Source organism: Zootoca vivipara, chromosome 7, assembly GCF_965207765.1.
Source record: "Zootoca vivipara chromosome 7, rZooViv2.hap1.1, whole genome shotgun sequence".
NCBI classification, from domain to species: domain Eukaryota; kingdom Metazoa; phylum Chordata; class Lepidosauria; order Squamata; family Lacertidae; genus Zootoca; species Zootoca vivipara.
In genome coordinates this window covers 34,135,659-34,162,260 of record NC_142590.1, presented here as the reverse complement: position 1 = coordinate 34,162,260, position 26,602 = coordinate 34,135,659, and the positions used below count along the sequence as shown (strand labels likewise).

General features: G+C 40.2%; 2 protein-coding genes and 1 long non-coding RNA gene across 4 annotated transcripts in view; 2 read left to right on the top strand and 1 right to left on the bottom strand.

Moving 5' to 3' along the window:
* The window catches only part of LOC118088495 (leptin receptor), a 53,948-nt gene extending 41,003 nt beyond the window's left edge, over nucleotides 1-12,945 (top strand). For both annotated transcript variants that reach the window (XM_035122208.3, XM_088673934.1), the window contains 10 exons: nucleotides 817-1,016; nucleotides 4,169-4,317; nucleotides 5,158-5,317; nucleotides 5,439-5,521; nucleotides 6,752-6,968; nucleotides 7,900-8,082; nucleotides 8,739-8,834; nucleotides 9,351-9,453; nucleotides 9,894-9,969; nucleotides 11,006-12,945. In XM_035122208.3, the coding sequence (XP_034978099.1) occupies nucleotides 817-1,016; nucleotides 4,169-4,317; nucleotides 5,158-5,317; nucleotides 5,439-5,521; nucleotides 6,752-6,968; nucleotides 7,900-8,082; nucleotides 8,739-8,834; nucleotides 9,351-9,453; nucleotides 9,894-9,969; nucleotides 11,006-11,023 (1,285 nt within the window). In that variant the 3' untranslated portion in view covers nucleotides 11,024-12,945. The remainder of the gene's footprint in view (nucleotides 1-816; nucleotides 1,017-4,168; nucleotides 4,318-5,157; nucleotides 5,318-5,438; nucleotides 5,522-6,751; nucleotides 6,969-7,899; nucleotides 8,083-8,738; nucleotides 8,835-9,350; nucleotides 9,454-9,893; nucleotides 9,970-11,005) is intronic.
* A 2,138-nt stretch (nucleotides 12,946-15,083) lies between these two features.
* Nucleotides 15,084-15,423, bottom strand: LOC148685032 (uncharacterized). The gene is made up of 2 exons (XR_015951021.1): nucleotides 15,284-15,423; nucleotides 15,084-15,139 (listed from the first exon to the last, which is right to left on the bottom strand). It is a non-coding gene; the product is annotated as an uncharacterized LOC148685032 (long non-coding RNA).
* A 59-nt stretch (nucleotides 15,424-15,482) lies between these two features.
* Nucleotides 15,483-16,693, top strand: LOC132592483 (leptin receptor-like). Its single transcript, XM_088673592.1, has 2 exons — nucleotides 15,483-15,494; nucleotides 15,774-16,693. The coding sequence occupies exons 1-2, from the start codon at nucleotides 15,483-15,485 to the stop codon at nucleotides 16,587-16,589; spliced, it is 828 nt and encodes a 275-aa protein (XP_088529718.1). The 3' UTR covers nucleotides 16,590-16,693.
* The last annotated feature ends 9,909 nt before the right edge of the window (nucleotides 16,694-26,602 follow it).

The following is a 26,602-nucleotide window of genomic DNA, read 5'->3' as shown; positions in this document are numbered from 1 at the left end:
TGAATGTTTCATTTGTTAGTTCCTTAGACTACAGTCCAGTAGTGCTTAATTTCTAAAATGGGAGGTACTGAGAGGTACCACAGGGATAGTCAATGTGGTACCTACCAGATATTGTTGGACTACAGTTCACATGGTGGGGATAGCAATGGCTTCAGTCTAGGCCCAGACCTTGAAGCATGTTAATATGAGGATGCCATTTCAGTGCAAAGAATAACCCACAGCAATGTCAGTATAAGCTCATTACCTTTTTGAGGTTCCATTCACTGACCTAGAAGGCTGTAACATGCACCCGCCCCCCCGCTATGGAAAGTGGTTATAGGTAGCCAGTGGTGAGATATAAACATTCACTTGCTTCATCTATTTTGCATTCAAACTATCACAAGAATTTTCCTTGGATAAGACCGACTTCTGTTTTGCAAGACTGTTTTGCAGTCCCACCTGCAATTCTAACACCATGATACCTTTCATAAGCAAAAATATGTTGGTGAAAAAGGTAATTTAACAGCAAAGAATAATTATATGTATGACTTGTTATTCCATTTTCAGTGTTCAAAGCGATTGTTTTGGTTTTGGGAACCATTTTTAAATGACTGATTCTAAAAGGGATATTTAGTCCATTTCAGCTGAGTAGGCAGAGAGAAATTCTTAAAAACATTTTTTGTTAAATTGATAGGTAAAAAACATGGCGTTTGAGGGCTTTCTCATCTGCATTAGTTTTTTTTACAGCATATACAAATGACAGTTTTGCATTGTTAATCTCCAGATGCATATAATCTCATAGCTAAACTGAAAATAATGTTTTCATGTCTTTTAAAGGAGTGATGTGTATTGTACAGAGTCTCCAAGTATGCCTTCCGATTCGGAGGTAAAAGAATGCTCTTCACAGACGAATAATTCTTATGAGTGCATCTTTCAGCCTTTTTATCTCCTGTCTGGATACACAATGTGGATAGAGATTAAGCACTCACTGGGGACAGTGACATCACCACCAGTGTGTATCCTTCCAAAAGAAGTAGGTAAGTGAATTTTTTTTTCTGAGAATGGATTATTATTATTTATACCCCACCCATCTGACTGGGTTTCCCCCGCCACTCTGGGCGGCTTCCAACAAATACCAAAATACATTAAAATCTCACAGATTAAAAACTTCCCTAAACAGGGCTGCCTTTAGGTGTTTTCTAAATGTCAGATAGTTGTTTATCTCCTTGACCTCTGATGGGAGGGTGTTCCACAGGGCGGGGGCCACTACCGAAAAGGCCCTCTGCCTGGTTCCCTGTAGCTTTGCTTCTCGCAGTGAAGGAACCGCCAATAGGCCCTCGGCGCTGGATCTCAGTGTCCGGGCTGAACGATGGGGGTGGAGACACTCCTTCAGGTATACAAGACCGGGGCCGTTTAGGGCTTTAAAGGTCAGCACCAACACTTTGAATTGTGCTCGGAAACATACTGGGAGCCAATGTAGGTCTCTTAAGACCGGTGTTATGTGGTCTCGGCGGCTGCTCCCAGTCACCAGTCTAGCTGCCGCATTCTGGATTAATTGCAGTTTCCGGGTCACCTTCAAAGGTAGCCCCATGTAGAGCGCATTGCAGTAGTTCAAGTGAGAGATAACTAGAGCATGCACCACTCTGGTGAGACAGTCCGCGGGCAGGTAGGGTCCCAACCTGCGTACCAGATGGAGCTGGTAGACAGCCGCCCAGGACACAGAATTAACCTGTGCCTCCATGGACAGCTGTGAGTCCAAAATGACTCCCAGGCTGCGCACCTGATCCTTCAAGGGCACAGTTATCCCATTCAGGACCAGGGAGTCCCCCACCCCCGCCCACCCCCTGTCCCCCAAAAACAGTACTTCTGTCTTGTCAGGATTCAACCTCAATCTGTTAGCCACCATCCATCCTCCAACTGCCATTGATAAGTTTGCACCCAAAAAAGCTTGAAAGAAACTGATCTGACATTGTATATAGTATAATGTTGTAACATAGCTATGATTCCCCTAGAAATGTTCTAGGTGGATATCTTCCTTAATTCCATACTTTTGTAAACTTATTAAAGGTTATAAACAACATTTTTATCAAGGCTAAAATTTCAGCAATGTTCTACTTTCATTGAGTAGATGAAGAAGAGAACAAAGTTTGTTTCTAATGATCAGATGCTATTAAGTTTGGGCGTCCCAAGGTCTCCTAGCCCAGGGCTCCAGTTGCTTATATCTGGGCCTGCCTGGGACCTTCTGCATGCAGGGTAGATTACCTACCACTGAGCTATGGCCATTCCCCCTGGTGCTTTTGTACCTACAGGTTGCAGTATATTGCCTTTCTCAAGGGACTTGGGCATGCTATCCAATTCATTAGGAGCTTCTTTCAAATGATGTCGCCAAGGAAAAGTAGTCTGTAAAGTAGCTTCTCACTTTTGTAGTATACCAATAGCTATGACTTTTAAGAAGGGGGTGGGTAGGGGGAATTCTGGAGCCTAGCCACACTTTCATGATGCATATAATATGGAAAATTCCAGCTACCCCACAGTAACTCAGCCTTTAATTTGAAAACTGTAAATTACAGAACTATAATTTGCTTCCTTCTCGCATAAGTGCCTTTGTGCCTGCCCCTCCAGTTCCAGCATTTGTTTTTCTTATGGTACTTAAATTATCCAGTCAATGATGGTGAGTTTGTGTGATGGCCAGTGATGGCTGGTTTTATTAAAACTGAAAGAAAATTAAGTGTATGAATCACCACGGCATGCAGTAACTAGATATTTCCAACAATGGCTTTAATTTTCAATACTCCTAATCTCCCTTTCCATTTTCCATCACTTCCTTGTTACTTTTTCCCTGTTATAACTTGTCTCCAACTAAACATATACTTTCATAGGGAGTACCATATATCCCCAAACTACACAATTCATATGGATTCTCAGCTCCTTGGTGATGATATGCTTAGTATCATACGCAATGTTTCAGACGGCATGTGGAATAGAACTTAAAGAATTATGAACATTTTGAAAAGAAAAGCTGTTAATAACTATGAAGTGTTCATGGCTTTAAACTGGGGTGGTACCACCCTAGTTATGGAATATGCCCTCCACAGTGAGGCTCACCTGGTACCTATATTAAGATATTTTTGGTACCAAATGAAGACCTTTTTATTCTCCCTGTGTTTTTACATTTATGCTGCAGTGGATTGTTTTATCGAGATTGAGATTGTTTTATTGAGAGGACACCCACTGAAATTAATCAGCCTAACTTAGTTGTCCATTAGTTTCAATGGATCTGTTCTGTGTAAAACTTAGTTGAATGCCACACAGTATATTTTAGTCCTTGAAACCATAGTTTAGTCCCGTTGTATCTCTCTCTCTCTCTCTCTCTCTCACACACACACACACACACCGGCCATCCTTGTGCTTGCTTTTTTAAAACTGGTAGTGAAAAACATATCAAAATTACTGAAGTACACACAAAACAGTTCTTTCATGAAGGAGTGCCTCTCCTCATACATCAGCCATCCCTACATCAGGCTCTCTTAAGATCTTCAGAGGAGGCTCTTTTCTATGTTCCATTGCCGGTGCAAGTTATTAATGCTGTGGTGAGGAAGACAGCCTCTCTTTTCTGATGGCACCACAGCTGTGGAATGTTCTCCTCATAGAAGCATAACTGGTGCCAGTGTTGCACTGATTCTGGCTCCTAGTTAAAACTTATCTATCTACCCAGGCATCTTAATGTCTTATACTTGTGATTGTTGAAGTACTCTGCTGATTTGGCTGTCCCTGTTTCTTTCTATGTTATTTGCTTTGCTGCATTATTTTGGCCTGTCCCATTTTGTCTCTGTATAGCAAGCTGGCATTAGAATGAGCCAACATGGTGTCCTTCAGATGTTTATGGACCACACTGACGCCATCCCTGATCACAGGCCTTGCCGCCTAAGGATGATGAGAGCTAGAGTCCAACAACGCTTGTAGGGCACCATTTTGGGTACCCATTGTATAGATGATGGTCAAGCTATAAATATTTTTAACAAAATGTAATAAATGAATTGTTGAGGGGACAGGATACAGCTATAATGAATATACATTATATATACATTGCTCTAATGCCAGTTTGGTAAGGAAGAACTGACACACAGCTTTATAGGATTCTACTAGAGACCTCATAAACCAGTCAAATTTATTTTGTTTAACTTTCTAGTGAAGCCGTTTTCTCCCTCCAGTGTCAAAGCAGAAATTACAGGGGAAGCAGGACTGCTGAATGTGAGCTGGAAAAACCCAGAACTTCCAAAGAATGATCTCCAGTTTCAGATTCGGTATGCAGTCAATGGAACAGAAATTGCCTGGGAGGTATGGTCACACTTAATCTAAATTAGCCTGTGCATCACGAGATGCAAGGGTGCAATGGCGTTTTGCTGCTAGTTTGTAAAAATGTGTGGATTCCAGCATTTGGTTTGTGACATGCCGATCTTCAGTAAATTAACCTTCATCCATTGTGTGTGAGGGAGGGGGAAACTGGGGTGTATTTTCCATGCCAATGAGATTTCCACTATATGATGGGTTATTTTCAATTAGGAACAATTACAAACAAAAACTATATTTTAAAGTAAAATGTAATGAAAGTATTGTAAACTTTCTTAAAAAAAAAAACCCCACAACTTTATTACAACTGAGAACCAATGCTAATAGTTTTGTGGGGTGTTTTTCTAACCCTTCTTAAAAATTGCCCTTGGTTAGACAAATATGGTTTGTGCCAATCTGTTGACACCCCATAAATTTCATGACCTTTCTTGACCTTCTACCTATTTGTCTATGAAAAAACGATGGGATGATTTACTACACCAATCTGTTTACATTGGCTGGGTTAGTAAACACACACAAAAGGCAAAATTTATTGCATTTCTGGTGCAGGTTTTTTTTTTGTTTCCAGAAGGAAAATGGAAAGTGGTAACTGGCTGAAATGTGGGCACATTTTACAGGTGACCATTTGTGACAGTGTCCAAGGAGAACTGTTCTTCAGGTCAGCTTATGTGTGACTTGCACAATGAAAAATGCACTGGGGAGTGCTTTGGCCCCCACAAATTGGATGAAGATTAAGTAGCAGTTAGCCTGTTGACGATTTAAGATCTTGGCTTGTAACTTAGAAATGATTTTGTTTGTTACTAGTTTAAACATCCTTTTTTGTTGCAGGTGCTGGAGGTTTCTGATCCATTAGTTAGCTCTGCCACCACAAAGGTGCAGGATCCCTGCGCAGTATACATCATTCAGGTGCGCTGCAGTGTGATTGATGGAATAGGCTACTGGAGTGATTGGAGCAGACCCACCTACACAATTGTTAAGGATATCAAAGGTCAGTCAGTGTCTTACCTGTATGCTTTCAGTTTGTTGGGATTGGTGTTTTTTGTTTTTTACTGGAATTATGTAACAAATAGACTGTTGTTTGCATCTTACTGTATTCCCTCCACCCCCAGCTCCCTTGAGAGGACCTGAATTCTGGAGAACCATTAATGAAGATTCAATAAGGAACCAGAAAAATGTTACTCTTTTTTGGAAGGTAAATCAATGGAAGAGGGTAATATTTGAAATCTATTTCAGGTTTTGTTTTGTGATGTTCATGATATATATTGTGGGTGTTGGCTGGATTTGAAGGATACCAGACCTAAGACATTGGTAATTTCTGTTAGCAAAACCAGTAAAACATAGGTTTATAATAGAGCTCTGTGACAGATCAAAATTTGATGTTTGGTGTGGTGCAGGTGGTAATGACTTGGAGAAAATGGACTTGCAAGCCAAATTAGGATTGTTGTCAGTCTAATTAGGCTTGTACGTCAGAGCTTACCATGAAGAAGATCATCCCATGATGATGACACCCCCCCCACTCTAGGCTGACAGAAAGTTTTCCATTAGGCACAGGAAAAAGATCTCTAACAAAGAAAAGAGCCTCTTGAATCTCCAAGCACCACCTTTTTTTAATAAACAGAAGCATTTTCTCATGAAGAATGAGAGAATCTGTTTTTGGACATGGTCCAATCCCTGTTGACCAAAGCTAGCAGGGGCCTGGCAAGTACAAACTATTCATAGATTATTATTCAAAGGGGGAAATTGAATTAAGTTAATAGCATTTCAAGCACCCTTACTACGTAGCCTGCCAGGATGTCAGGCATTCCCTTAACAATTCACAGGTCACTCATATTTGTTAACATCACTTATCAAATAGGAAGAAAGGAGTATGATTTGGTAGGTGTCTGATTTTGAATGACAAGCATTAATTCACAAAGGAAAAGGCTGTTTAAAATGAGGTTTATTATGTAAAACTTATTTCACCAATGAAAAAACCCAGACACTTTTCTTTGTGCTCCACTACACTTCATACTACAAAACCTAAGTTTGATTATTTTAAACCCAACTTCGCTTGCCCGGCAAACTGTGTAAAATATTTTAATTTATATTTATTGGTATATAGAAGTAATCGAAGGTGATGGAAGTTGTGGACCATTATAGGCAGTTATGGACAGCTGCATGGTAATTATTTTAAAATGTAGCTTTTAGTCTTGCTAACATAAAAACGAGATGTTGTTTAGTCGTTTACCGGTAGTCGTGTCTGACTCTTCGTGACCTCATGGACCAGAGCACGTCAGGCACTCCTGTCTTCCACTGCCTCCCACAGTTTGGTCAAACGAGATACTAACCCTCAATTGTTCCTTAAAAAAAAACCATACACCTCTGCCAAAACCAGCCTCAACCCACAATTGAACTGCCTAATGTATCTGAATTTTTCTTACAGCCACTGATGAAGAATCTTTCCTTATGCAGTGTGCTAGACTATGTGGTTGAGCATAATACTTCAGAAAACATTACTTGGTCTGACTATGTAGAAAATGATACTGCCTACACATTTTCATGGATGGAGGATGTACATGCCATTAAGGTTCTAGCTGTCAACTCAATTGGAACTTCCTCAGTCAATTTCATTTTAACCCTGTCACAACAAATCAGCACAGGTAAGAAAAACATTTTTTGATAGCTTCAAGTATTGTTAACTAAGTAATCTAGTTTATAATAAACCGTTCTCATTTTGTAATGTGTTCATGTTTAGACAAGTAGTTATTTGAGTGGTAAGGCCATGTTACTGCTCTTCTACCTATTTAATCGTATGAGTTTCTGCTGCCAGCAGAAAATCAGGAGGCAGGGAAAGCTAGGCCACATGGTTCCTGCAATCTGGGCAGGAATTTGGGTTGGGTGTGGCGAATGCAACTTTCATCAGATGCCTCCACATGCCTAAAAAAGAAGGGATCTTCATCGTGCTCCGGTTTCTTTCCTTGTGAGCTTTTCCAAATTTCTAACCTGCAGGCTAAAAGCAGCAGTTGAAATATATTTCACTCTTCTCTGTGGGATCTGATGAGTTGTCTCCTAATTTGTAAGGGATAATGTACCTCAGTGTTTCTCAACCTTTTTTGGGCCACGGCACACTTGTTCCGTGAAAAAAATCACGAGGCACACCACCATTAAAAAAGTTAAAAAATTTAACTCTGTGCCGCCCTATATTATAATTATGAGTGTAAGAAACACTTGCCAAATATTGCTTTCCGGCGGGTTAGTGGTGTATATTGGCGGCCGCCAGGCTCGTTTGCATTGAGCTTTGGGAAAGAGGAGGAGAAATATTGCTTTCCAGCGGGTTAGTGTTGCGTATTGGCGGCCGCCAGGCTCGTTTGCACCGAGCTTTGGGAAAGAGGAGGAGAAATATTGCTTTCCGGCGGGTCAGTGATGTATATTGGCGGCCGCCAGGCACGTGACAATGCAAATCGCCCTTCTCGTCGCCGCACGTCGCCGCACACCAGCCAGCGTCTCGCGGCACACTAGTGTGCCGCGGAACAGTGGTTGAGAAACGCTGATGTACCTGATGACCAACATACTGTTTTGCTGTTTTGTCAGTAAACATTGTGAAGTCTTTCAGTGCCTACCCAGTGAACAGCAGTTGTGTCATTGTGTCCTGGACACTTTCGCCTGTGGCTTATATAATTACATCTTTTGTAATTGAATGGACAAACTTAAACGAAGAAGAGCAGATTAAATGGATTATGATTCCCTCAAATGTTAAGAAGTACCACATTTTTGGTGAGTTTGTACTTAAAAAGATCTATTACTGCTTCTCTTGTGTTTCAATATCTTTCACCAGTATTTGATTATAGATAAAGATTTACTGCAAAACTGTAAAGGCTAGCAACTACCGGTATTGTACATTTAAAATAAATTCCAAAAGGAGTCCACAATAGTCTTTTATTTAATATTGGAGTACAGGTTTCCTTTCCTTTCCTTGTGATAAATGGTATACTTGGTTTCTTATAGTGCAATTTGCTCTGTTAGAAATGGTGTTTCCCAGCTCATCTTTGAAATTTATTGTGGATTATCCTTCTTAAAACAAGACTGATACAGTAACTGAATTGTCTCTGTGTGAGATGAACAGTTACAGAGGATTGCTATGTGTAGTGACTTTTTATTCTTTCCTAATTTCTAAAGGCAGGGATGGAGAACCCGTGGCCCTGCAGATGTTGTTGGGTAACTGCTCCCACTATGCCTAAACAATGGACTTGCTGGATGGGAGCAGGACTTCAGCAACATATGAAGGACCACATTAACCCTAATGACAGAAATCGAGAGAGATGCCCATCTTTCAGCATTGCAAGGCCCAAGCTGTTTTATGGATTTTGTAGATTAGGATTTGTTAAGAAGATTTAGTATGCCCAAATTAAAAATGTGCTATGTTGTTCCAGATAATTTCATTCTTATTGAGAAATACAAATTTAGTTTGTTCCCAATAATTCATGAAGGAGTAACAAAGCCCACAGTGACATATGGATTCTCCAAAGGTGAGCAACTCTGGCATTTTTAGTAGACGTTTCCTTCAGACCAAGATTTCTTGCTCTAACTTTTAATGAGAAAAATAATAATCAGATAATACATTGGGAATGTTTATAACACATTAACAGCATGGCACATCTCAAATCTTGATTATTCATTTAAAAATTACTGAATTTTCCTGGCATAATCTTAATGATCTGTAACCAATTCCAATCTCTCTACTTAAAGCATACAATAGCATTTCATTATTTTTGCTTAATTGCATGGTTTCAAGAGAAGAGAAAGGGAAAGTCCCATTGCATGAGCAGAATGCCACTCACACAACACTGGATACAACCGTATATATCCAAGTCTCATTTAACTTTATGGAATAACAAATCAAGTTCAACTGTTCAAGCTGATGCAAACAACCAAGTCTGCAATCTTAAATTCACTTAATTGGGAGTAAGGTTCATTCTGTAGGATTATATTGTAAATATTCTCTGCAGTGATAGCTGTTTTAAACTGTTGGGTCTTATTTTCAGCTGGAATTGAAAAACAGAATGATGTGAACTTCTATGTGATTCTACCCCTAGTTATTTCATGCTCGGTTTTTCTTCTTGGAGGTCTCTTGATCTTGCACCAAAGGTAAACCTTTCCTGTATTGAATCTGCTTGCAAGTTTAGATTGAGATGAATAATTTGATAGGTGTTGTAGATTAATCCCAGGAAAGGCAATTTCCAGTAGCAGACGGCGGGGGCAGGGACGATGACAGTGGCACTTACTTGACCTCCCACAAGTGTGCCACTGCTGCTTACTGGGAGGGAGAGTGAAAGGAGCAAGGAAACAGGAATGTCTGTGTTTTGCAAGAACATTGGCAGGTGTGCCGTAATTGCTCTGCCATTAGGTAATTTTTGAAACTAGGTAATTTTTAAATTCAGTTGTTGTTTTTAAAGTATCTTTAGGTGCTATTGGTTTTAAGATGGCTTCTAAAAAGAATAAATCCTTATTTGTGAAATACGTATTCAGAGTGAAAAATGATTATATCCTTCACTGAGCCAAATCAATATCTTATCGGAATATTTCAGAATGAAGAAATTATTCTGGGATGGTGTTCCAAACCCCAAGAATTGCTCTTGGGCACAAGGAGTTAACTTCCAAAAGGTATGGATTCCCACTTAAATACATTTCAGTGATTTGTGAGCTTTATTTGTTTTTAACTAATTTATTTACTCATCAAGTTTTTTAACAACCCTGTAAATAATGGGCATGAATAAAGAAATGAAACTTTATCATGTGCCTGCTACTCTCATGCAAACTTAAATGCTAGAATGAACGGGGCTTTCTGGAAATGAAAGCCAATGCCTACTATTGAATTGATGAAATTGGGTTCTACAATGGGTTCCACAGGTACACATCCAACAAAAAATGCCCTAATCCAGGGATCTTTTATGTGAACTGGAGACTCTAGTGTATGGAAAACTGTTCTCTTTCAAGGCTTTCACTTCATCACAGGAAGCAACCTCCCATGCTCACAGAAATATGTGCATGGCTCTCCTCTCTCCTTTGAATATAATAGGGTAGCCCACATGAAGAGAATATTATGCAGTTAGTGCATGGGAAGCTCTTAGAATGAGTCAGACCATTTCACTCAGTATCTAACTTCCCCCAACTTGGTTACCTTTCAGATGCATAGGCAATGGTTGGGAATGATAGGAGTTGTAGTCCAACAACATCTAGAGAGCACTAGGTTGGGGAAGGCTAGTCTACACTAACTGGTAGGAGCTTTCCAGGGTTTTCACAGTAACCTTTCCAAATCCTACTGGGAAATGCCAAGATTCAACCTAGGACCTTCTGAATACAAAGCAGGTGCATTCCCATAGTGAATGGGTACAATCCACCAGCCATTTCTATAGGATTTTGGTGCATTTATTGGTAAACTGCACTCTGATTCTTTGTTGGTACAAGCTAGTGCAGCTGCTGTAGCTTAAATGACAATGTATACCATTAGATAATTTTACCTTGGAATCACGAATGTTATATTAAATATTGAGATGGGCACAAGAAATATACTAATGATCAAGGAGAATGCTTGCTTATTCGGGTTTTTCCCCATTATAAGTTATTTTAGTTTTCATTCCCAGTGAAATATTTATTTTCTCATCTTTATTGTTAATTTTATTTCATTTCATTTAAACAGAGAATGGACATTCTTTGAAGTCTAATCATGATCACTGCCCGCTGAACCAATGTGACAGCTCCCAGACTTCCTATACAGAGTTGTTAGAAGAATATTCTATTTGAATTCAGAAGACAGAATTACTTACATATCATTTCATTATTCTGCTGATTTTGTTCATACATAATAGTGCTGGAAATGATTTTGTTCAAAAGTTGCACTACTGGTATACAATTTTGAGAACACTTTCCATATTTCAGACGAGGTAAAGGGTTTGCTGGGTGTAAAGGGAGCATACATATAAAGATAGATGTTAGGAGGACTGTGGCTGTGTTAGGGCATCATGCTACACCAAGATTTAAAAACATGGGAACAAGCCTGCACTTGAGAGCAACTCTCATCCCTTTCTTTCTCCTGCTTGGCTGGGAGGAGGAGTTTGGGCACCTTTAGTTCTGCTTTTTGTTTATTGCAGTTTGTCATGTCATCCAGAGCAGCAGCTTTGGTTAACATGGGCTAAGTTCAGTTATAAACAAACTTACTTCAAACTGCAGTTTCTGAAGCAGGCTTGTTTAAACTAACCATAGTTAGTGTTGACGACAAGTCCATAACTGAAAGACATGACAAACTGTTGCTGTTTGCTGGCATCCATCTGGTGAAGCAAAATTGAAACTTCTGCCACATAGGAGCATATGAGCCCAAGAAGATGCTTGGCTTGTTCCTTAATAAACCATAAGTGAGCATAATGTGTGAATGCAACCAATGTGTGCCATGTATTCTCACTTTACTCTTCAAGACTCCTGTTAACCAGCCTTAACTGACATGAATGCATAGAGAGAACATCAGTAGTATATGGGTGACTATATGAGGGGTGGGGTAATGGGAAGGAAACCTGATTTTGCATTTAAGCCTGATATTTCCCATCCTTGGTTTACAACAATAGCAACAGGAGTCCAGAATGCCATGGCCTTAGAAACATCAATCTTTCTGCCATATTTCCATTTATTTATAAATGGTCTTTTAAAATGCTTTGCTAGCTGAACCGACACTTTACAGTATGTGCTGTTGAGTGTGTTGATCACCTAGAACGTGATTATTCTGCGGCTTCAATAGAGCTCTACATATGTACAGTGGTACCTCAAGTTACAAAATGCCTCAGATTACAAACACTTCAGGTTACAAACTCAGCTAACCTGGAAGAGTTACCTCGAGTTGAGAACTTTGCCCCAGGATGAGAACGGAAATTGTGTGCTGGCAGTGAAGCGGCAGCAAGAGGCCCCATTAGCGAAAGCCTCTAGTTAAGAACAGTTTCAGGTTAAGAACGGAACAAATTAAGTTCGTAGCTAGAGGTACCACTGTAGTTGAGTAGCATAGTCAGTAGAGGCACAGCCTTGAACTCTTCCCAGTTACTCTAATATTTCCTATAAATTGAGCCAGAAGCAAGAAGAGACTGTCATGAATAAGTAACCACATCTCAAACAGTTATAGTCAGGAAGAAACCCTCTCTCCTTAGTTTGATTAGTAATAGAAGTACCTGATTACTCTGACATTATGGCTTTTAAACTTTCTACTGTCTTTGAGGCTATCAGTTGGAATATGAAATAGGAACTTCCTTAGAAACTGAACTTCCAGATCAAAATCCTTCAAAATAGAGCACTCTGGAGCTTTGTGTTAATGAGAAGCTATTAGATTCTATGGGTCTGTGATCTTCTTTGTATGAAGAGACTTTTCTTAAAGACAAGAGATGCCTGACAACACTATTACGGAAGTACATGTGATTTCTGTGAGAACAGTGGGCTCTGTTCATGTCCATCAGAGTACTGAATGTCACACAACAAGATATATGGAAAATCCCACTTGTTTATTTAGCTATGAACATCTACTCTAATTTCATTTCATAGATGTATACATCTCCAAAATGCCTTTCAAATGAACATAATTATTAAAACCTTCTTAATTCTCTGACCGGGGCCTCTGTGGTTATGCATATTACAGTTTCTAGTTAGCCTATTAAACTCATTTTCTTTATTTATTGTATTTACTTGACTATATCAATAGCATATTAGCATACAAAAAAGCAATGTCAATATATGTAACAGAGGATGAGTTCTGAAAGCAACAGGATTTTCCATGCCCTCCCTCTAATTTCTGTTTACCTCAGTGCACTTGGTGTAGAAGTTCAGTTTTAGAAGAAGCTCCTAAAAGTATTGAACATGTTTGAACAAAAAGTTTATTATTGGAAACACTAAGGGAGCTATACTTCCTAGTGTAAGTATAGCACTTGTGTACAGGGCACTGCACCTATGGCTCAGTGGAGGCCTTTTTCTACTTTCACCTCTTGAAATGCATGCAGAGGTGAGAACACAGGCCTAACACCAGGGTATTGCAGGGGACAGGAGGTATTTGAACACCTACCATCCAGCCATCCTTAATTACTTAGGCATGGGGAGCTGGAGATAAGGAGCAGGGAGAGAGGGAAGACAGAGAAATAAGATTCTGCCAACACCAGAAAGGATGCCCTAAGATAACATAGAAATACCAAAATGTAATTGAGATTTTCTACAAAAGAAAAATGCAACATAAGCAAAGGGCATGCAGTAAAAATTAAATTAGTCATCTTCATTAACCTTAGTCGGTCTACTCTTGAGTAGGGCTAATGTTTCAGTCTACAGAATATTGAAAAATCATTATTTTTTGCAGCCACACTCCAATCCTTCAAAACTATCAAGTTACAGTCAGTGGGATCACCTTTTCATTTCGTGAATACAAATAAATTGCATCTAGGACTTTAAGTGACTATATTTTGCACTCTCTGTTATCTTATAGTTGAATCCAAACTAAATTTTATATGATAGCTACTAAAGTTATGAATGCTCTCTTCGTGTTACTTTTCACAGGCTTAAATTGCTGTAAAAATGTTTTCATGGCACTCCCATTTGATGCATATATTCAAGAGCAAATGTTTAACAGTCAAATGCTTAAGCATTTTACTCTGCATTTAACTATTTTATCATTGTAGCATTGTGGGGTGTGTTTTCCCCCAGGAAACAGTACCTACAACATCTAACTAATATTAATTCATACTCATTCATATTCTAACTCATATTCATTCATGCTAACATATGGCTTATTTGATTTATGCAATCTGTGTTCTTGATTTGACTCTGTAGGTCAAGTATCAGAGAGCTGCATTAGAAAGCTGTAGTGGTAAACTCAAGCCCTCACACTGCGTGATCTGTGGGAGCCTGGTGTGTCTCTCTGTACAGAAAATCTCTATGGCACCCAAGGGACCCTTGTGTTATATAAGCAGTCTCTCTTCTCCTATTTTACCTACTTCAATTATTTGTATTTTGATAGTCATATAGATTTATAAGCCAGTTTTCTTTAGTTTCTTCTCTGTTGGGGTTATAAAAACTGTCTACTTGAGCAGGGCAAGAGGAGAAGCTATGCAACTGGAATGCATAGCCTTCTCCCATGACTCTAGAACTAGCCCTGGATAGCTAGTAGGTAGGAAGGAAGCAAAATGACATTACATTTTAATCAATATCTGATTGGAGTGTGGGTTTAGTACCACTGGATACAAGTTTGCAGGAAACGGTTTTGATTTTTCAAGAAGCCAGAATAATTCCCCATGCAGGCTTAACAGATATCAGAAAACTTCTCTTCAGAGTAGGGAGCAACTTGACCAGATATCACGGATATAGTAGCCTGTTAGGTATGGCACTTGACTAAATTCTTGAAGTTGATAAGGACTGACTGCTCTTGATAAACACTTGTACCAACAACATGCATATCAATCATTATTCCTGCCGGATTGGAGAAGTAAGGGGTGCAGATAGACCGCATCATTTCTTCCATATACTATAGGCTATAAAACTTGTGAACCTTAATTACCCAGGCTGGGTGGCTTTGGGTGGACTTTAATTTGCAGAGACTGTAATTGTTGACCACAGCCAATTTTACTTGTCAACTTGTGGGTTTTAAGTGCTTCAAAACGTTGCCCTCCCCATTATTCTCATAATTCCTCCTAACTGAAAAGAATGAAAAACTGGCTCAGAGCAACCGCTTTAACAAATTTTGAGGCCCTTTTTCCTGAAGAGGGTGGGTGCTCATTGTGCTAGTTGTATGAACCAGTTTGCTGCCCAAGTGCACTATAGCCTAGCCCAGGCATCCCCAAACTGCGGCCCTCCAGATGTTTTAGCCTACAACTCCCATGATTCTTAGCTAACAGGACCAGTGATCAGGGAAGATGGGAATTGTAGTCCAAAACATCTGGAGGGCCGAAGTTTGGGGATGCCTGGCCTAGCCCTTCAAAGTGGAAATGGGTAGGAACCTTTTCCTACCAGTCTACTCCAAAGGCATAAATAGGGAGCAAGACTCAGGGCTTCAGCATTGCCAATGTAATGCATGCATACTTTCTCTTCATTGACAAGAATGAAAATCTGGTTCAGAACAATTATTTTTCCCTTTGTTATATAAGCTCATCAGAGAATGACTTGAAATGGAACCTTCAGTATTATCCAAACTCCAATGGTATCATAAATGTAAATGTGTTACAAATTTCTGGCACTAATCTCTCTTTTGTTATCATGCTTATGCACACTACTTAAAATAAAGCGTACAACTTCATGAAATGTGAATGCCATTACATTCATCAGGCTTTTAAAGTTGTGCCAAATTAAGAATAATAAAATTGAAGTGTTTAATGTGTTTCCTTTTCCCCACCCTTCTTTTCTGTTCATTACAAGTCATTAATTAATAAATGAGCATTAAAATGTATCTTGTCTTCTAGCCTGAAACCTTTGAACATCTCTTTCTCAAGCATCCTGAAGCACTGTCATTTGGTCCTCTTCTTCTGGAGTCAGAAATAGTGTTGGAAGATATCAGTATTGAGAAAGCAATGAAAAACGAAGACAAACAAGACTTACTAGCTGTTGACTCTCTGTTTGCAACCACACAAGACTTGGAGCATGACTCAGCTTGCTCTAGTGGCCATTTCAATAGTGATAGTCTCTCTGAAAATGTCCATGATGCTGAAACCCGTGGCGGAATGACAGGACAATCTAATATAAAATATGCGACTATTTTCACCAACTCCATGTCAAGTGGGCTTTATGAGCCACCAAAGGATCTAAGCAGCTCTTTTGTAAGAGGTTTTCTAGGCCATGATTCGTTAGTTCCAACATCTTTCTCTGGCAGTTCTTGGGCAGTGGGAAATCAATCATTTCTGCTATTGCCTGATTGCGATGAATGCCTGCCCCCCCAAAAGCTCTCTCTTTCTGTTGTTTCATCTGAGGGATTTTCAGAACCTTCAGAGCAGGATAGAACTTTTAATGAGGAAGACAGTCCAAAGAGAAGCATGTTCTACTTAGGAATGAGCTCACTCAAAAGTGAAAATGACATCTTTTTAACAGAAAGTTCAAATGGGGTTTGTCACTTTCACACCAATGCTCTAGTTGGAGGCATGAAGTTTCCTCAAGATATAACCAGTGATCTCAATCCCTTTATCAACAAGTGTGAAGCCCCTGTTCAAGCTTTCATACCATACATGCCACAGTTCCAGACAATGGCAATTAAATTGCATGAGACAGCCAGTGGTAAAGTCTAAGCTGCCACCTATTGAAGTGTACGCTTGATGTACTCTTGATTTAGGCCTCTTTACTCTCCTTGAGATTCGCATTTTGCGCAATGAACAGGCCCATAAAACTCATAGCCCACATATTTTATTCAACGTTGCACTTCTGTTACAAGAATATTGCATTTTCTCCAGGTACAACAACCAAACAACATTAGGTATCTGGCAAAATGTGTTTGCTGCCCACCCACCCCCGGCCGATAATTCCATTGTAACTTTTATGTGAAACGTGGCTGAATCCAAATCTTTTGGATGCCGTAGTGGCCTTACTAAATTCAAAAGGAACAAATCCTTTCCTCCCCCGCCCCCCATCTGCTCCATGACTGCATCATTCTGAGAATGGAGCTACTACAAAAACAAACAAACAAAAAACCCTTTTAAAAGCACCTCGCTGGGCCTTGTATTATATCATCCCATATTCCCCCCACCATTTTATGAACATTTTTAAAAGACCGTTTAATGTGTGTGCTTTCCGCTATTCACATTTTTAGAAACTTGGAGAGAGCAGCAAGCCTATCTGTTATCGGAAAGGCAGATACATGCGCGCACACACAGCATGTGTTATGTGGGAGCATATAGTGAGCAACTGAAACTGGATGGGTGACTGGGAGCATGGGGGATAAAGTGAGGGCTGGATACTGCTTGATCTAGTGAAGAGACCCTTAGAATGTCCACCTATATTAGATGTATTGATTTATATTGAGTGTAGGGTGTTTTATAAATGTTATTTTTAGTACCAAACTAAGTGTTTTGCTGCATAGTAGACTCAGAACTTACCCACCCTTCTGCTTGTCCTGTGGCTAGAAAACACGGTTCTGAACAGCTTTTTGCTTATCCTATGCTTTCTAACATGGGTCTAAGCGGTTTTGCCTTTGCTCCACCGCCTCTCCCTGGAAAACACACTCTTCAGCTATAAAATGGAACAAACAGCAATTTGTGAAAAACTCGATTGCCATTGGCTCCAAATCAGCACTAAACCACGGGCATTCCTGGGGGAAAGCGGCTGGGCTGGTTCTCCTGAAACACAATATCTGCAAAGCAACTAGTGATAGCTCTCCTCCAAAGAGCACTGTTGTCAAGGGTATTTTCATACAATTTTCTAGCCAGGACTTTAATAGAAGGTGGGAGGGGCAGCCCAGACTGTTCTGCCACCTGAAGCAAAACGGGAAGGTGCCACCTCACCTGGCAGCTGCTGCCTCTGCTGCGCGTCCCTACAGTCAGGGTCACGTGGCTTACCGTTTGGCTGCGCCAGCTTCCAGCAGTGAGGAGAAGTGGTAGCGGCTTCTCCTCACTTCTACGGTGGGTGGCAACTGCGGTGGCATCAGAGGAGACACGGCAGCAGAAGTGAGATCTGGCCAACCCCCCCGCCACTGCTTCACCAGCAGTGGGAGGGGTGGAGCACAGTGTCAGTGGGTGCTGCCTAAGGCATTTGCCTCCGTTTGCCTCATGGGTGGGCCAGCCTGGAACATGTGAAAAAAATGTTGAATAGGTATGGAGGGTGTGTGTGTGTGTGTGTGTGTGTGTGTGTGCGCGTGTGCATGTGTGTGCTGTCTTAAACAACTAGATGTGGCATTGTGCAAGCATATTCCTAATATCTAATCTCTCAACACTAAAGATTAGTATAAAAGCTTGTCCTGCCATTTGGGATCAGTGCCAGTCTGTTAACATGGATATGCTTGAGCAACACCTGTATTCATGATGACTCAGACCACACTGCATGGAGGGGATGCCTGAGGAGTATATGAGTACCAACACTTGCATATGCCCAGTCTCTGATTAAAATCTCCAAAGATATTTTTCATCCATTTACCGTGTAACAGGGACAGGGCTATCAAGTGCTAACATTGTTGTTTTGTTTTTTAAGTGGATTTGTTAGTGAGTAAGATACTGTTGCCTTCAGCAATGGATCTTAAAACACCAGCATGCCTTCCTTCATAATTTGGATAGAAAATTGACAGTGCAAGCCTAAGTCTGTCTGTGCTCAGAGGTAAGTCTCAGCATGTCCAATGAGACTCACTCACTAGTAATGAGTTTAGAATTGGAGCTGATACAAAGCTGGTATAGGCTATTGGGCAGTGTTCCAGTTCCAATGTTGCTCTTCAGCAGAGAATTGTAAAGAAGTGATGCATCTCTGCCCACAAAAAGCAGGGTGGGAACAAAAGCTCTAGGTATTGCTTTAAGTGGGCAGATACTCATTGGAATTGGCTTAGAAGAGCCATGCTTCTTCCATGGATTTTGGTGGACTGAATTGGTCTTTAAAATGTCCAGGTCTCCAGTATCCCAGGTCAACAGGGGTTTTCAAAGCTTTCATTTGGTTGTGGCAAGTCACAATTTTGCCACAACCACAAAAGTGTTCCCACTTTCCAAAACAGCTGAAAAACCCATTTATATGACAGCACTGTGAACAGACATTCAAAGAGATAGAGATAGCAAATTTATTGACTATTACCATAGCTACCCCAACCAGTCATCGTTTGTGTGTGCGTTTTTAAATGTATATTTAGTTAATTGATGCTAGCTACCCTAGTCCATTTCAAAGATCCTGGTAACAGGACCAAGCCACAGCTTTCCTAGTAAGAAAAAGCAATAATTTGTAACTATTTCACCATCCAGCTTAACTTTAGGTATCAAAAGCACTGCAGACTGAAATCTATTACATAATTTCTGAAGCTGAACCCGCAGTTGCTACCTGTCTAATGAATGTACATGGAACAAAATCAGCCCTGGAGGAATTGTGTGTTGGGTTTTATTAGTGGCCTGCTTGATGTATTTGAATGTATAGGAAAACTCTTGTTGGTTTTGTAAGCAAGAAGTATTTCCATGATGAGTTAGCAAGGCAACACAAAAAAAACACTCAGCTCTTTCACCATAGCTCTAATCTTGATTAGCACCTTAACTTTTCTATTTGCTGTGCCTCTGAATGCTGTGCCTTACTATTTTTTCATACTGCTTAGCTAATTGTCGTACTTTGAAATCCAGGTTAGGAGGATGTAGCGACCCACTTCTAAAGTATACACACAATTCAACGCAAAATCACGGGTAGTTTCTGCTCTTTAAGTAGTTATAAAAAAATAGGTTCATGTTTTTAACTGTAACCAACAAAGATAAATTTCCTAAGTTTTCAGGAGCTTTATTCTTTGTCTTAGTTTCAGTGACATAGACAAGCAGAGTGCATATATATATATATATATATATATATATATATATATATATATATATCTAGAATTGCTATTAAAATCTCAAAAATGACATTCAGTCTTGCACTCCTATAAACTCCTATAAAAGAGGCAACATCTGCATATTCTACATCTACCATCTGCTCTGTTCTATCTATGCCCCAGCCTAATCTTTAGTAATTACTGTAGCTAACACTAATGATGCCTAGGAATAAGGCCTTCGACAGTGAAGATTAGAAGCCTGAGCAACTCTTATATAATGCTTCATTTTACGATTGCTTTTTGTGATTCTTCAATCTATGGTCTGTTTTCTTAGTATTTCCATTACTTTAGAGCACTGTAATGGGACTTGTAAAATCTCAGTGTTCAAATTGCCTGGAGAGCTGTGAAGGTGAATAACAAAATATAGTTACAGCCTCACCAGTCAGAACTGCCCTGGGACATTCAAGAGGACCTGAAAATAAACAGTTCCAATGAATACTTTTTACCTTCATGGACCAATATAAAAAGACAAGGAATTTGCATCATGCAAGTTTTTATCATTATCCCAGTCCATTTATTGTACAATATCTGGAAATTCTAAGAACTAAAATGTATGTAGGTCACCAGTAAAATGTTCCTCTAGGTCCCAAGAGGGAGATACGATTAGGTAGGCAGAACTAAATTTGCTTTGGCTGATGTGCATGTATTGATGCTCACAGTAAATTTGGTCTATTCTTCTGCAAGATGTACAGCTTTTTGCCAAATTCTTTCCTGTTATATAAACACTGGATATATGATTAGAAGTGTATCTGAACATTCCCTTGATATTCCCCTATTTATCCATACAAAGATGAAAAAGACACCGGAGGGATGGGGTTGGGGAATTTTAAGCATTACACTGATGCTATTTCTACTTTACACTGTTCTGTCAAAATATAAGGGTCTATATTATATGTCCAGGTCATTGATTCATTTAACCCAGGGCTGCCAGAGCACCTTTCATGGTTTTGAGCAAAAGCCTTTATTGATTTGTTACATGAAGCTGTTTCTCGCCAGGCTATGCTGGGAACAGAAAATGAGGCCTTATACACACTCCCAGCACTGGTCCTTTCTCATTGTAAACAGTTTCTGGCAGTTTCTCCACAGCACTATTCCCCCTCCCTGCAACTAAGCTTAGGGAAAACGTTTGGGATCTAGATAATAGGAAGAATGCAAAGATATCCATGATAAAGTCCTGTCCGGAAAAAGCAGAGGACATCCTGACACAAAGACAATCACTTGCAGTCTTTGTATGCTACCTCCTCACCCCCCACCCCCAATACTCTCATGTTTCTGGTTACTGCTCTTGCATGCACTACATTTTGCACCCTGATGTCATGGTACTCAGGCAGCCAAAATTGGCCCACTTCCCAACACAATGCTGATTTCTTAAATTGCAATGGCCTTAGGGTGCTTTTGCATTTCCTAGGTACAGGACTAATCAAGCAGCAGCTCAGTGCTTTGGTTGACACAGTAGTACCCGCAATCTGGTTGACACAGTAGTACCACAATCTGGGAAGAGTCAGAGCATTACATGGGCATGCCCAACCACCATAGGTGAAGCGTAACCACCATAGGTGAACCACTATGTTAACCACCATAGGTGAAGCATAGTTTCCACCCAGTCCTCAGTGGAAATGAGCCAGGGAGAAGGAGTGTCCTCACTCATAGCTAATAGCCATAGCTGATTTGTTTTAATCAATGACAGCTATTTCCTCATCAGGTACCTCTGCTCTGTGCATCACCCTCGCTTACTGCATACCATGTGGATTGCTCTGGCGGCAGAGTTGGTAATAGGATGTTTCGTACATTTATTATAGAGTAGAACAGCTGCTGTCAAAATGATCTCAGCTGCTACAACTTGCTAAATGCCGCACTGTGAGCAAAGCCCATGCAGGTCTATCTGCACAGGTATTTAGAAATGATCACTATTATCCTTTGATTCTTACTCTCGTCATTTAAATTGGTGGAACACTGGCCTTGGAGAGCAACATGTGAATAGCTTCCCAGTACTTTCAACAACAGTGTGTGTGTGTGAGATACGCACATTGTGTATCAGATATGTATTAGAGATATGAACGTGGAGTATAGCTTACAACACTTTTTCAGGTGAAAAAGTAGCAAGCTGTATTAACTAACTCTTATTATTGACATAAATTATAAAACCCAAAATAGCAGGCCTGTTCACTACCACATGGTGCTGTAGGAACAGATGGATGTGAAGGGAAAGTCAGAAGGAGCAACATACCTTCTGTTGACAAGGAGAATCCCATCAGAATTTGTGGCTCCTGCCCACAGACTCTATAGCATAGTGTATGCTGACACATGTTGTTGGGTAGTACTGTGCCCAAATTGCACATAAACCTGCACTTATAGCTTTTGTTCAGGAAGAATCCAGGACAGGTGCTAATGGTAGTTTTTAACCGACACCTTCCTATCAATATACCTCAGCCACTGCTAAGTGCAAAACAGGGTTGATTCTTACAACTTTGGTAGTATAGTTGTAAGTTTTGCTGAGTGATAAATTATTTATCCAGGTTACACTTGAATACACATCCAGGTGGAACATCCATACATGAGTCATTTCTGTTAACCTTCAAGAAAATAACTCAGATTGAATTCACATATGCTATTCACTATTACGGGTCATTTGCAGCTAGATATGATAGATTAATAAACTATATTTTTCAAATTGTGGCCTGTGAGTAGCATAAGTAACAAGTACCACGTTGCTTTTGTATGTCTGTAGAATTATGGTTTGTTAACCGCTCACGCCATTCTGTCTGACTATCTTTGGTATTTGAGTGTAAAAATGTTCTGGGTTTTGTTCCTGCCGAAACTGTGGCTTGAATTGGGCTTTGAACCACGATTTCTTAGTTGTGGGGTATCTGTTTAGCTCATGCTTTAAAATACTTGCCAGAGTACTTTTGTATTTATTTTTGTGAATAAAATGTTTACTGTTGAGGTTGTATTTTAATAACATCCTTGTACTCTTCTGTGTGTAGCATCTTTGTTTAACTTTTGGGATGCAAAGCATCTGGGGAGTTGCAAAACGGAAAGAAAGCCCAGTGAAGAAATTCAGTGACCACAATACAGTGGAACCTCGGTTTATGAACACCTCGGTTTATGAATTTTCGGTTTATGAACGCCGCGGACCCATCTGGAACGGATTAATTCACTTTCCATTACTTTTAATGGGAAAGTTCGCTTCAGTTTATGAACGCTTCAGTTTATGAACAGACTTCCGGAACCAATTACACCCATGTTTCAGTTTATGAACGCTTCAGTTTAAGTACTTTGCGGACCCGTCTGGAACGGATTAATCCACTTTCCATTACTTTCAATGGAAAAGTTCGCTTCAGTTTATGAACGGTTACTCCGCGGACCGTCTGGAACGGATTAATCCACTTTCCATTACTTTCAATGGGAAAGTTCGCTTCAGTTTATGAACGCTTCAGTTTATGAACAGACTTCCGGAACCAATTGTGTTCATAAACCGAGGTACCACTGTATGGGGCAAGAGCTGTGATGCCCAAGCTTGCAGCAATTAGAAGGTCTCAAGCTGCTACATATTTACGATCTTATGTAGAATATATTTACATATACTTGTCACATGTCACTTGCCTTTCGGTGAACCCCATGTCCACCAACAGCATGAAGGTGACATTCCCAATTCACTTATACTGTACTGTAGTAGTTGATCAGACATTTCTAAGACAGGACGTTTGCTGCATAGTAGCAGATTCTAATGCTTCTGTTACCATGGGGCAGCCCAGAGCAACAGCTATAGAATGCAACTGACTAAAGACATTGGGAGCAATCCAAAGAACATTTACCTTCTTAAATGCCACTGAAATCCTCAACTCTTTGTATTGATGGGGAACCTCAGGTCTGGGTGCCAAGTTGGCCCTCTGATCTTCTCCATCTCGCTTTCAGAACTCTTGCCAGGCTACATTCATTTTCATGCATCCTTTTTGGGTTTTTGTGTGTGGCTGGCATGTGTCCCATAATTCTGATAATGCTTCACATTACTTGCTCTGTCCACTTTCTCTCTCTCGCCCTACTCACCACTGGCATGTGCCTGCCCCCCACCCCCGCCATATTGCCCAGAAAGCAACAAAAATACTGGCTGGAAAATGCTTCCCTATCCCTCCACTAGAGCTCTTAATTGAGTGCATAAGGCCCCTTGATTTGAGATAAATTCATATGCAATTGTTTTCCATTAGATCTAGCCTCTTTTCCAACACCATAAGGTAAATGCAAGCTCAGAATGCTTGAGGGTTATATTCCAGCAATTATACATGTGCTTTAATTAAAGGTGCATCCCCAAAAGGAGAGGAACAGCTTTAGCCTCTTTTAGAGCCTGCAAAAGCCAGACATTCATTCATCAGGTAAAGTCTTTCCTCACTCAGGCAGAGTTGTGGCGTGAGAAGCTGCACACCTGAGAAATGTGAACCCCTTTTTAGTGCCCTACGGTAGTTAAGAAATAAACAGAAACAGAAAGGCTACCTCTTTTCAAACAATGTCACTTAGCAACTTAGCTTTAAAGGTTAAACTATCATCCAAATATCTGCAGAAAGAGTGGGTGGGTTCAGCCTGTCTTGACAGCAAAACTCCCACCCATGGTTCCAGCTCTCAGTTGCAAGAAATATGATGACAAATTTAACAATGTGAGTGCTTTTGTTTTATACCAGCAAACCCATTCTCTGTATAACGAATTGCAAAAAAAAAACAAAAACTTCAGCACTTTTTGAATACATGGAAAAGCAAATAAAAAGCCAAACCGAAATGGTTAAAAATGATTTGAAATGGATGTTCAGATTACCTTTTGAAGAAGGCGGAGTCTTCTTTCCTTAATGCTCGAGTCCTGCAAATAATGACAAGTAGGCCTGTCAGTCAACAAAGGTACCTGTGGGATTTTCTGCCTCAGGTGCTAAAATAGCATGGCTGTTGTTGGATACTGTGTCCACTGGCTTGCAGGGGAGAGATTTCCACTTGCTTTTCCTCCTTAGGTAGTCACACATACATGTTTGGTGACTGCAACGTGTAGTATATTCAACACTACCAGCACAAATAAAACTCCACCAACAGCCCTTTGGGTGAACTCTCAGGCAGATGACTTTTCAGTAGAAGGTTCACACATCTAGCTACTTAATGCGGAAGTGATGAGACATTTAGTGATGTACACACATCTATTAAGATCAATGTACACATCTATTAAGATCAATGTACACATCTATTAAGATCAATGTACCTGACAATATGCTAAGAGGTACTACTAAGCATTAAAATCAATGTGTGCGGCTTGTCCAGAACCCATAATTGCTCCACTCAGTTGTGTGCAACTAGAGCTGGATGAGACTCAGGGTTTCCAAATCCTAATTTCATAAACAACTGTTTTCACCCAAATCTATATGCATAAAAATAAAGGACAGCCAATTTTCTTTCCAGACTGATTCTTTGCCTCTAATCCCCACCCCACTCAAAAAAATTTCTATTTGTGTAAAAACTATGGTTATCAGGATGAAACCTCCTGTATGCTGCTACCAACATGCTCAAGTTTTGCAGCTTGTGCTGCTATAGTTGTGCCAGTAAGTAGTTCAGGGTCAGGACCTCCCTCACTGGCACACCATGTGCTCATGCATTTTGTCTTCTGCAGCTCAAAATAGCAGAGGCCAAAAGCATTAACAGAACCACCAGTGTTAGTTATCCAAGAAATGGCTTCAAAAAGAGTGGTCTAATGTTGGTTGCTTTCTGTGAATGACATTTCAGGATTTTTATTCTGATGCTTCATTTGCACCCTTTTGGTTACCTTTTCTGCACCCACAGCCGGAAAGAGCTTATTGGGTAGAGAACATTTGCGCCCTCACCCCCAGGGCCATGCAAAGCTGGTAACAGGCCTGTTATGTACTAAGCTTGGATCCTAGAACGATAGGCAAGTAGGACCCTAGAATGCAACAACTTGCAGGAGACCAATCAGGCTCCACGAGGGAAGCAGAATCAGCCAATCAGACGGGACTCATTGTGTAAATAATGTACTGTATATAAAAGCCTGAGGTTTGGGGGGCACTGTTTTACAAGCTGCAATAAAGAGTATGAAGTCACTACAGAACTCCAAGTATATTTCAACGCCCAAGCCAGATGGGAAATGTAGGCCCATTTCTGCTTTTACTTATCTATATTTTATCTTGTATTAAAGTTTTATGTAGCTTCTTTAAAATATTAATATGTTGTGTTAAAGCCCCCCCCCTGACTCTCTTTACAATATTCTACCAGAGTGACTTAGATTAGGCCTCCTGAAAATCATAGGCCCATGCCAATTGGCTCTCCTACCCCCTGCCTCTGTTCGGGCCTGCTCACCCCATGCCCTTTCAAAAGGCTTGTTCATTGGGTTTTGTGTCAGGCACCATGCAAAACCTGATACTATATTTGGAAGTCAGAAACAGCGAAATCTCAACAGCTTAGTTAGATAGACTAGCTGCATGGTTACTTCAACCACCCCCTGCTACAATGTTTGCTTTTAATTCTCTTGATGGTATCTTAATGCTTAATTAGTAAAACTGACAGGGGACAGAACTCAGGTTTGCTTGGTCATTACGCAGTCTGTCATGTATTCACAAGAAGGAAGGTTTTCTGGTTCATTCAATAGTGAGGAAAAACAATATGAACAGGACTCTGTATTTTTCCCTCATATGTTCTGAAGCTAAGCCCTGGACATTGAAAACAATTTCTGAGAATTAGCCCCTTGGCTCAAAGCTAAGCCATATTTTTTTTTCCTGGTAAGACACT